The sequence below is a fragment of the Daphnia pulicaria genome, chromosome 4 (genome assembly GCF_021234035.1).
Source record: "Daphnia pulicaria isolate SC F1-1A chromosome 4, SC_F0-13Bv2, whole genome shotgun sequence".
Lineage (NCBI taxonomy): Eukaryota > Metazoa > Arthropoda > Branchiopoda > Diplostraca > Daphniidae > Daphnia > Daphnia pulicaria.
The window spans coordinates 16,772,348-16,783,401 of NC_060916.1; the positions used below are offsets into that span (position 1 = coordinate 16,772,348).

The window sequence follows — 11,054 nt, forward strand, 5'->3', positions numbered from 1 at the left end:
TAGAGTAAGGAAGGAAGAGAAGCAAAAATATATGTATATATGTGTAGGCCTACGTTGTCTGGGTAAGATGCGAAATGATGGACCCAATAAAAACTTTGAATGCTCAATAGAAACTGAGGAAAAGAGGGAGAGGAAAAGACCACCAAAGAGAAGGTATGAATGGTGTGAAGTATTAATTTAAAAAAACAAAATTTACGGAGGAGGGAACGAGGGAGAAAAAAAACGACGGAGAGAGAAAAAATGTTTTTCCCGACTATAAGGGCTTTGACGTAAGTTCGTTGGCGAGGAGGAAAAGAGAAGAAGAGGGAGAAAGAAAAAAAAATAATTAAAGAGGTAGATGGGGAAAAGGAAGAAAATAATAAAAAAAAATGGTCGGCTACAGGGTGAGAACTGGCATTTCTAGTGACGAGTTAGTGGAATCGTCGGAATTATCTGCTAGTGGTTCGTTATCCTCGTTATCTACATCAATCCTTTCCGTTGCTGCGTTAAAGTAAATTGTCCTAGTTTGGACGGGGTTTTGATGGGTAATTCTTAATGCCGTTTCTAGCTTTCGAATACTTTCTTTTGTTTCTTGATCTGCGAATAGGTCACAATATTGCGACGCGTTTAACCCTTGTGAATCTACTTTCACGAGTAAATCTGTCCCCACGGCAAATTGCCATTCTAACTGTACTGCTGCGGCTTGTCGATTACTCGACATTATGGCTATCATCAGGGGCGTTCTTCCCAGGCAATCTTGAGCTGTTACATTCGCCCCCCTTTTGCATAGTTCAAAAATGATATTAGGCCCCTTAGACACGGATGCTAAATGTAGCGCGGTGTCCCCGGCTACATTTTGCGTTCTGACTTCAGAGCAATGCTCTAGGACGTGTTTTAAAATTACTATTGATGGTCCTGCGCATGCAAGGAGTAACAAAGTGTTACCTGCCTTGTCTATGATGTTAGAGTCGGCATCAGCTCGCCATAAAATGTCTGTCGCCATTTCATTGCCAATGGCGACCGCGGCAGCCAACGGGCTGCGGCCGTCGTCATTAGTGACGTTTAAATGGGGCCGTTGTGCTAACAGTTTAATAGTCGCGAAATTCATAGATCTAATAGCAACGTGCAGTGGCGTGTTGCCATCTTTTTCTTTTTTGTCAGGACAATAGCCAATTTGAAGGAAATATTGGACCATACGACTGCTGTCATATCTGACAGCGGCCATAAATGGGGTGTTGCCATCCCGGTCCATTATTTCCATGTCTATCCTAAATATGTCTCGGCTTAACTGTTTTGCTAGATTGGGGCTATTGTTAATTGCCAGCAAATGCATTACGGTACGTCCGGCAGAGTTGGGAATATTGAAATTCGCGTAAACGTACGCGAGAGAATCAATTGCCCTCTCTGACGAATTTATTACCGCGTAATGCAGTGCTGTGTTACCTGTTGCGTCCTGTGCGTCGGAATCAGCTCCCAGAGCTGTCAATGATGCGATTGCGCGGATTGCGCTGGATTGTGCTGCCACAATCAAAGGGGTCTCCATCCTGTTGTTACGGCAATTTATATTCGGGCCCGGTGGCACCTTCGCTAGTTCCTTGTAATTGTTCTGACGGGCCCAACGATGGAGCACTCCATCCCCGTTCAACGGTTCGCAATTACGCACTTCGTTCACCCTGCGGGGGTCACTCATGTTGTAGCACAGTGGTTTTTGAACTGGGGACAACTTTGATGTACACTGGACTCGATGAAGTCTTGAGGCACACTGACAAAGTCTGTCGAGAACTATCGAACAGTTTTTTGTTAATTGTTTAATTAGTTTGCTGAGGAAGGAGAAATGCGATATCAATTTCGAAATGTGTTTTGTTCAAGTGGGGGGGGGGCAGTATATTGCTGTGTTTCCGAGTTTTATTTTCTTGGGTGGTTACTCCGTCAGCACATTATTTTGTCTTCGTCTGCGTTCTTGCACCCCCACAGCGAAGTGGGTTAGGATTTCTTGCAGCCCTCCAACTCTTGATTTATACTTACATAGAAGAAAAATCACACAGATGGTGAGAATGACAACTGAAACTACCGTAATTAATGATGCTTTGATTTTTGCTGCCCAACTGCTGAAACTCCAGAAACGTGATTCTTCTTTTTCGTTGACTAAAATTGCTGACAAGCTTCTTGTATTGGATTCGTGGATTTTATTTACTATTTCGTTGACAGCATTAATTTGTTCGTATTCCGGTCTCTCGAAAATATCGTGGGAATTTAACAAATACTGGGCCTCGTTATCTTCTAGCTCTGTAAACTTTGATGTAAGTTTGAGCGTAGAGAGATGAGCCGTTGGTTGTATTGCACTCTATTCATTTTCTTTCCAAATATATAATTTTCCATTTAAATTGATGAAGCTATTTGCCCAAAAACATTCTTCGAAAGGATGTAAAGAAAAACCATCTTTGCCTATAGTATAGTTTTTAAATTTAGGCTCTGGTCCGCATTTTGTTTTTTCCATTCCGACTGAAATATTTTCTGATTTGCACTGTTGAATTAAAAAATAATCACCGTACATTTTAAGTCGTTGACACATTGGTAGATTATTTGCACGCGCTGCTAATAGTCCATTTTTCTCCGCGAGCAGCATTAAAGTATATCTGCGCACTTGTAGATTACCGCAATATATCTTTTTTATTTCTTTTTCTAATACGTTTTCACTGATTATGGCTTGATGTTCCATGTACTGATGATGTTGCAATAGGAGTGGTTGGCCGTCGTTCATCTTCCGTTTAATAGGAATATTGGGGCGACCAAATATCCATTTTTGGTTTTTTTCTTGATTGCAATCGGTCAATGAAGGCTGTAGGCCTACTTTTGCTGTAAGACAACCTTCGCGGTCGTCGACCATACCAGTAATTTCTAACGTCTCGCTATTCCAGCGAAAATTAAATGTTTGTTTACATTGCGATGATTTTACATGAAAATAAGTGGGCCTTGGTTTGTCCGTCGGGGTTTTTTCTTTTCTTTTGGGGAGAACGGTAGCGAGAATAGTCGATATCGCATATAACGCCGCTGGTGCTATACAATTAGCATGCACTAACCCAAGTTCTTTATTATTTATAGCAATTTCGTTACCTATTAAAATGAATTCATGCGGTTTTTGACCATCACACGGCGCATTTTGCATATTAATATCAAGACAAATCTTGGTTTCCACATTGTAAATATGAGACCAATTTTGTGCGATTATATGGAGGTATGCGGCGTCAAGATTTTTTAGTTTACGTAGTGGTCGTTTGCATATATTTTCCAAATTTTCGTGATAAAAGAATTCTAGTTGTGCTGTATTATCTACCAATTTAAATGAACTTGTGTCGACTTTTGTGACTAAACCCGTCCCATTTTTAAGTTCTTTCAACCGGCATTGATCAGATATGTTAGCTTTCGATGCGTCCCATACAATAATTGAATTGTGATGTCGCACAAAAGATACATCTGAGTTATTTGTCAAAATGCCATAGGGGGAACTAATAGGACAATTTAAGCAATCTTTTCTTAGCGTTATTCTTTGTAGCATGCAGTTAATTATACCGTATTCTTTTGTTTGCATCCAAGCTCCTTCACCCACCGGTGAGGCTGTAAATGCAAAAGAATCTTGCGCCCCTTCCATCCCGTTCTCACAACATCTGTGGTACTGTACCATTTCCCAACACTCTTTCTCGGCCATAGGCCTGGAAGAGGTCGTAAATGTCGTATCATATCCCCCGAAAAAGAAACCTTCTATTTTCTTTGTTTTTATCCACGTTCTACAGACAAACCCGTCCCAATGCGCGTGTGGCTCTTCTTTAATAAAAAATGTATACTTCTTTATAACGGGTGTTTCAGCTATCGATTCCTGGCAATATGACGGAAGCTCTGCGTCCAGCAAGCCGATTACCTTGGGAGTTATGCAGTTGCAAATAGTAATATTTACTCCTGTCACCGTGGCAATGGCAAGTGTTGACAGTAGTCCCAGCGCGAGTTTACCATCCATCTAAAACATTTCTATTTATTAATTACTATATCTTTGTGGGGCTTTAATTTTTTCTCTTAAATTATATCTGTGTTGGACTATGGTATGTTGTGGGGCAACTCGCGCTTTTGACTTTGTCACTCTGCCGGGTGCTACAGTGTTAGTAGCCTGGGGGCTTGTTCGGCCTTGGAATTTTTTCATGCGATCGGCATGTACTACCATTAGCCTCTTGCCGTCATCTGATATTATTTTATAACTGACGTTGCTTTTCTTTTCCACCACTGTATATGGTCCTTCCCAGCGCATGTTAAATTTTCCGGGCACGATGGCCAACTGCTTAAATAAAATTCTGTCGCCTATTTTAAAATCTATTCTTTTTGCTGTTCTATCGTAATAGAACTTCTGCTTTTCTTTAGCTTCAATTAATCTGTCTTTTGCTATTTTAATCGCGTCGTACCATTGTTGTGAGAAAAGCATGTTCACGTCGGTTAAATTTCGATTTCGCGCGGGTGGCATTAAATCGTCTGGTTCTCGCGCTTCTCTTCCATACATTAAATAAAAAGGACTATATCCCGTGCTTGAATGGACTGCGGTATTATACACAAAAGCGGCTACATCTAAAAAGTCTGTCCATGTATGGGGGTTGTCTTTAACATAACAAGAAATTATATCGGCAAGCGTTCTATTTGCACGTTCGACCATACCGTCGCACTGAGGGCGGTAGGCCGACGTTCGGATGGCTTCCACGCCGCACTGTTTATATAAACAATCCATTAATTTTGACAAGAAATTTTGACCTTGATCGGTCAGTACCATTTCTGGCACACCGTGTCGCGTTATAATATTTTTATAAAAGGCTTTAGCTATCGATTCCGCTGTACTATCTGGCATTGATGCAACTGTTATATATCTAGTTAAATATTCGCCCATTACTAAAATGTACGTATGAGTTTCTGGACCTGATGGGGTCAATGGGCCTACAATGTCCATAGCCATAAATTGCCATACGTGATCTGGGGGTTGTATTGGGTTTAAAGGGGATTTATTATCTCCACCAACTTTCCGTTTGGCGCACAATTCGCATTTTCTTATATAATCTCTAATTTCTTTTACCATAAATGGCCATTTAAAACGTCTTTGAATTCTCGCTGTAGTCTTTTTTACGCCTAAATGGCCTGCGAATGGGCTATCATGAAATCTTATTAATATTTTCTCTCTTAATGATTCTGGTACTAATATTTTCCCGTCGGCCGTGCCGATTAAGCCATTATTAAATTCTTTTATTTGGTCCTCTTCGTCGAGGTCGTCTTCATATTCTCTGTTTTCGTCTTCGCTATGTTCCTTTTCGTAATCTTTCCCGTCGGCTACAGCTATTAAATATTCTTCCATGAATTTGTTTCGTCGTTGCTGTTCTTTTACATATTTCTCCCTTGCTTTTTTACAAAATTTATCTTTTTCTTGTTCTTGTAAAAACATTTCAGTAGTCAAAGCTTTTATACTTTGTGTCTGGCCAGACGTTGTGACTACCTCCTTAGGCTCTGGTATTCTGCTTAACCCGTCGGCATTTTGGTTAGCTACCCCAGGCCTAAAAACTGTTTGAAAATCAAACTCGTTGGCAAATAGTGCCCATCTAATTACTTTTCGCGACATATTTTCTGTTATTTTCGGAAATCCCTTTAGTGCTTCGTGGTCGGTTTCTACCGTAAATTTCGTACCATACAAATAATGATAAAATGTCTTTAACGCGTGATATATCGCATATGCTTCTTTATCTTTCGTGTGCCACTTTTCTTGTGTTTCGTCTAATTGTTGCGATGCGTATGCTACGGCATATTCTATTTTTTCTCCATTTACAATTTTTCGTTGCGCTAGAACTGATCCTACGGCAAATCCCGAAGCGTCTGTTTGGACAATGAACTCGAGGTCGAAATCTGGGAATCATAAAATCGGATTTTCTAACAAACAAGTTTTTAAAAATTGAAACGTACTTTCTTCTTCGGGGCCCCATCTAAATTCTTCTTTCTGTCTCGTCAAAATCGTTAGAGCTTTCGCTTTATTCGCGTAATCCCATATAAACTTTCTATAATATCCTGGTAATCCTAAAAAACTTTTCACGTGATTCTTATTCTCCGGCCTCGGATAATTTCTAATTGCTTCCGTTAACTTCGGATCTGGCCTCAAGCCATCCTCTGATATAATATGCCCCAAATACTTTACTGCTTTTTGCAAAAATAAACATTTCGATAATTTAATTTTTAATCCACCCTCCCTCAACAGATTTAGCACGCATTGAATATGTTTTATGTGATCTTCAATTGTTCGGGAATAGATAATTACGTCGTCCAAGTAAACTAGTGCACATTTGTGAATAACTGGTTGTAATAAATTATTCATTAAACGCTGGAAAGTTGCTGGTGCATTCGTCAATCCGAATGGCATACGATTAAATTCATAATGACCCTGGCTAGTTGTAAAAGCTGTTTTATGCTTGTCGGCTTCCTCAATTTCTATCTGCCAATACCCGCTGATCAGGTCGAGTGTTGAGAAATAACGAGCGCCTAACAAATAATCTTTTGTTTCGTCGACGATTGGTATAGGGTATTTATCTTTTATCGTTTCCGTGTTTAAATTACGAAAGTCAATGCAAAAGCGTTTAGTGCCATCTTTCTTGTCGGTCAGATGAATTGGTGAACTATATGGACTTGAGCTCGGCCTAATTATATTATTCTTTAACATCTCGTTCACTTCTTTTTCTATTATGGCTAGGTTTGCTCTTGCTTGTCGTCTAGGTCGCATATATATAACTTTTCCTGTCGTCTCGATGTGGTGTTTAATACATTTAGCTTGGCCTAATTCGCACAATTTATCTGCAATTACGTCCTTATTTAATTCCAACAGTTTGTCTATTTTATTTCTATACATTTCTGAATTTACGTCATCAATATTTACTTTGGACACCGGTGTTTCAATTTTAACTGCAATATTCTCTCCCTTACTAATAGTTTTTGCTACTGTAGCATTCAATAGTTGAATAAGGGGCGAGTAGGCGTAATTTGAATTTCCAGTATCTGCTATAAGCGAAGAAGTTTTCCCTTTTATTTTATAGGTCACCCGACGGCTTTCTTCGTCAAGGACAAGCGCATTTTCCGTTATAAAATCAATGCCTAATATACACGTTTCTGTCAATTGGGGTACAACGAAAAATTTCTGTTCCACTACTTTGGTGTTATTATCTAAGCTAATATTTAAATTGTATACTCCTAAAATATCCATACTGTCGCCGCATATGCTGCGAAGGTTATCATTATTATTTATTTTATTTGGTTTTGCATCCTTTCTTAATCTATTGAAGAAATATTCTGAAATTGCACTAACGGAAGCTCCTGTGTCTATTAAAGCGTATGTGAGAATATTATCTATCTTTACTGGTACATGAAAAAGTTTGTATTGCGTTTTTACATTATTTGATTTTTGCGTGGTCTTCACTGTCTCTGTACGTTCGGTGGCGCATTGCGATAATCTTGGCTGTAACGATTGTTGTTCTGCCCCCTTTCTTGATTGAAAGGTCTGCCATACGTACTGTTGTTGCGATCGTATCTTTCGTTGCTGCGAGCTCAATAATTGTTTTGTGGCCCTCCATTCGGCCTCTAATTTTGTCCCGATCGCTCTGAATTTTGTCGTACGTCTCGCGGGAATCTTTGATCGTCGCGACGACGGCCTAGCTGTTGTTGTTGTTGTCCTCGTCCGGACCAACATTCTCTACTAATATGCCCTTTCTTTCCGCAGTTATAACAAGTTATACGAGTATCCTGACTGCTATTATTATTTCTAATTGGCGTTTGAGCTCTTGCTCCTTCTTCTGGCCTATTGGGTCTGTTATACGTGAATGGACTTACGCTGCGGCTTCTGTTATTTTCCGGAAAACGAACTGTTTTCGGGTAATTTGTTTGCGCGTTGTTGTATGTGTTGAAGGCTGCGATTACTGCTGGGTCTCCCAAATCGACTGGTGTTGATGCCGTCGGGGGTGAGACCGGTTTCGTCGACAGTTTGTGAATCAGATCTTCCAATTCTTTTATTTTTTCTGCGTTTTTCTCGTTTTCTTGGGAAATGACTGAAACTACAGAAGTTATATCTTTACTCTGTGCTATCTTTTTGACTTCGGTTACTTTTTCGCATTCTATCGCTGTATCTACTGTATTAGCGTACGTCGCATCGGCTTGTACTCTATTCCAAACTAGTGTGGCAATTTCTTTGCGTAGGCCTGCCAACAGAATTTCTTTCTTCATGTCGTCTCGGACTAATACTACGTTAGCTTCGTTGCTATTTGCTGGCCCTGCACCATAAGCTATTCGATACATGTCGTCTATACGTGTTTGAAAATCCCTGACTCTTTCGCCTGGTTCCTGTTTTAAATCTTTTAATTCTCCCTTTTTAATAGCTTTTGTCGTATTATCATGCAATCCGTTAATCAGTAACGCTTTCCATGCATCATAATTCGCACGCTGTGCAGCTGTCAATGAATCGTTAAAATTAGCTGCTGATTTAATTAATTTCTCCTGGAAAAATAATATCTGTTGTTGTTCATTCCATCCTGCCAATCTAGCAGTCCTTTCGGCTATTTTAAACCATTCTTCTATAACTAGGGGGCAATTACTTTCTCCTGAAAAAACCGGAATATTTTCTATCTTTCTTTGAGCTGCTAAATTACGCATGCCTAATACTAGTGCGTCTGTATTATCGTTGGCCGCGTCTCTCAGTTGATCGATGGCTGCCTGAGTTAAAGCCATATCTTCGTCTGGGTATATTAAATCGAGATCAAAAGTGCTAAGGGTATCGTCTTCACTATCCCACCCTCTAAAGCCTGTTGCTTCGTTTAATTCCCCGGAATAAGTGTTCCAATCAAACTCTGGTGATAAATCTTCTCTCCACAATTGGTCTAGTAATTTAGCTCTATTTCTTAAGTCCGGTGAGCCGGTTGTCCGTTCTTCTTGCAAACGTTTAATTATATCATTCACCGGTAGTCGAATAAATTCATCGACGTTATCAAAAATGCTAGTATCTGTTTCTGTCTCTACCGTTGGCCTCCACTTAATTTCTTCAGTAACTCTCGGGATCGGTGATATCCCACCTGTTGCCTCTGCAAGTAATCCGGGCACTACTGGTGTATGAGGGGCTGACTTTGTCTTCTGAAGTTTTGTTAAATAGACTGTAACCCCTGCTGGTATGGTAACTCGGCCAATTCGAACCTTACGAGATAATCTACAGATAGGGAAATTTGGGGTCGAAAGTTCATCGAATTTAGTTTCTAATATTCTTATTTCCCTAGTTAATTTATCTCCTTTCGTTTGCAAGCACCGTCTTGCGTGACCTGTTGTTGCCCTAGCGTCTTGTATTAATGTAATAACCTTATTCCTTGCAAAATTTAACTGTAATAATTTTACTGCTACTTTCTGTTTACAATAATCTAATTGAGCCTTGTTCAAGTATTTAAAATCAGGGCCAATAACTGGTCGTTCACCGTTGTCGTCTAGTGTACTAACATAATACTTGGAGTGGTCTAAATTCGGATTCATCCGATCTTACCTTGTTGAGATTCCAGGTTCCGAAAAAGGCAAGGTCGCCAATTGTAAGGCCCAACTGGGGTGCTTACAGAGAGTACGCGAAGACGGGTAGTCAGAGAGTAAGCGCTTGTATTGCGTGTCCTATCGACAGGAGGGGAGTACAGCAGAGAGAGAGTTGCGAAAAGGGGTACAGCATATATAGTGGGGCTAATGAGGGCAAAAGTGATTTCCATGGGTCGTGTTCCTGGTGGAGCTGGACCAGCGGGCTGGTGGAGCTGGACCAGCGAGCTGGTGTGGCTGGACCAGCGAGCTGGTGTGGCTGGACCGGCGAGCTGGTGTAGCTGGACCGGCGAGCTGGTGTAGCTGGGCCGGGATTTCGCGGAGTCAGCGTGGAGCGTGGACGTCACGGGGTGTGACGTGCTCGGTGGTGACGTCACGGCTGTGACGTGGACGGTGGATGGTGGCCATCGCTGAAGGGGTGGGGCCAATGGGCTCCGTGGGGCAAGTCGCCACTGCAGGGTGTGTTGCCTTGGAGGGGCAGGTTGGCTCGCGGGGCTAGTTGGCTCCGCGGGGCATTACAAATCAATCAGCCTTTCCGTCTTACCAGACACCGGAGCTCAGATCGACGCCATACCAGCCGATTTGTACCACAGCGAGTTCTCACCCATTAAGTTAATGCCTGGAGAAACTAATACGATCACGGCTATCGGAAGCCGTATTGTTAACCTTGGCCATTTCACAGCAACAATCTGCTGGCCTCATGGTAATTCAAACACTAAAGCAACGTCAATCATTCACGTTTTACAGGATCTTCAGCAGCCAGTTATTTCTCAAGCAATTCAGAAGAATTTGGGTATGCTTCCCGCTGGCTATCCTAATCAACGCGTTGAGATTTTTAACATCAACGCCCATCAAGAAGCGTTTTCCAACCTGTTGGCTAATATTTATACACATCCAACTGAGGGAATCAAACAAAACGACTTGAAAAATTTAACTAATGACTTTCCTCTTATTTTCGACGGAGTCTGCCGACCAATGGCTGGTCCGGCATGCCATTTTGAAGAAAAGAAAGACGCTGTCCCTCTAGCGTTCAGAGGTTCACGCCCCGTCGCAGAGCCGCTGATGCCGCTTTTAAAGAAAGATCTTGACCTCCTAGAACAACAGGACGTTGTTCGCAAGGTTTCGAAGCCAACGGCTTGGGTCCACCCCATCGTGATCGCTCTGAAGAGCGACGGGGGTATCCGAGTGTGCGGTGACTTTACTATTTTAAACAAAAGTATCATCCGCCCACGTTTTGAAACTGCAACGCCATTTCAAGCGGTGTGGACGATCCCACCAGGCATGCATTTCTTAACCGTCATCGACGCCTTGAAAGGTTATCACCAGGTGTCGTGCTCTGGCGTGCTCTGCTATGCAGAACTCAAGTGCTTGACAATAGAAATCCACTACCCGACAATAGAACTCAAATAACTTGAATAATTTTTAAAAATTCAAGTGTTGTGATGTGCGTTTTTCTAAAACTT

The 11,054-nt window shown here is 41.4% G+C and overlaps 1 protein-coding gene across 1 annotated transcript; it reads right to left on the bottom strand.

Annotated features, from left to right (window-relative positions):
• Nucleotides 1-376: 376 nt before the first annotated feature.
• On the bottom strand, nt 377-1,669 carry LOC124337810 (serine/threonine-protein phosphatase 6 regulatory ankyrin repeat subunit C-like). The gene has a single exon (XM_046791827.1). It carries the CDS (start codon nt 1,667-1,669, stop codon nt 377-379), a length of 1,293 nt encoding a protein of 430 aa, XP_046647783.1.
• Between the last annotated feature and the right edge of the window lie 9,385 nt (nt 1,670-11,054).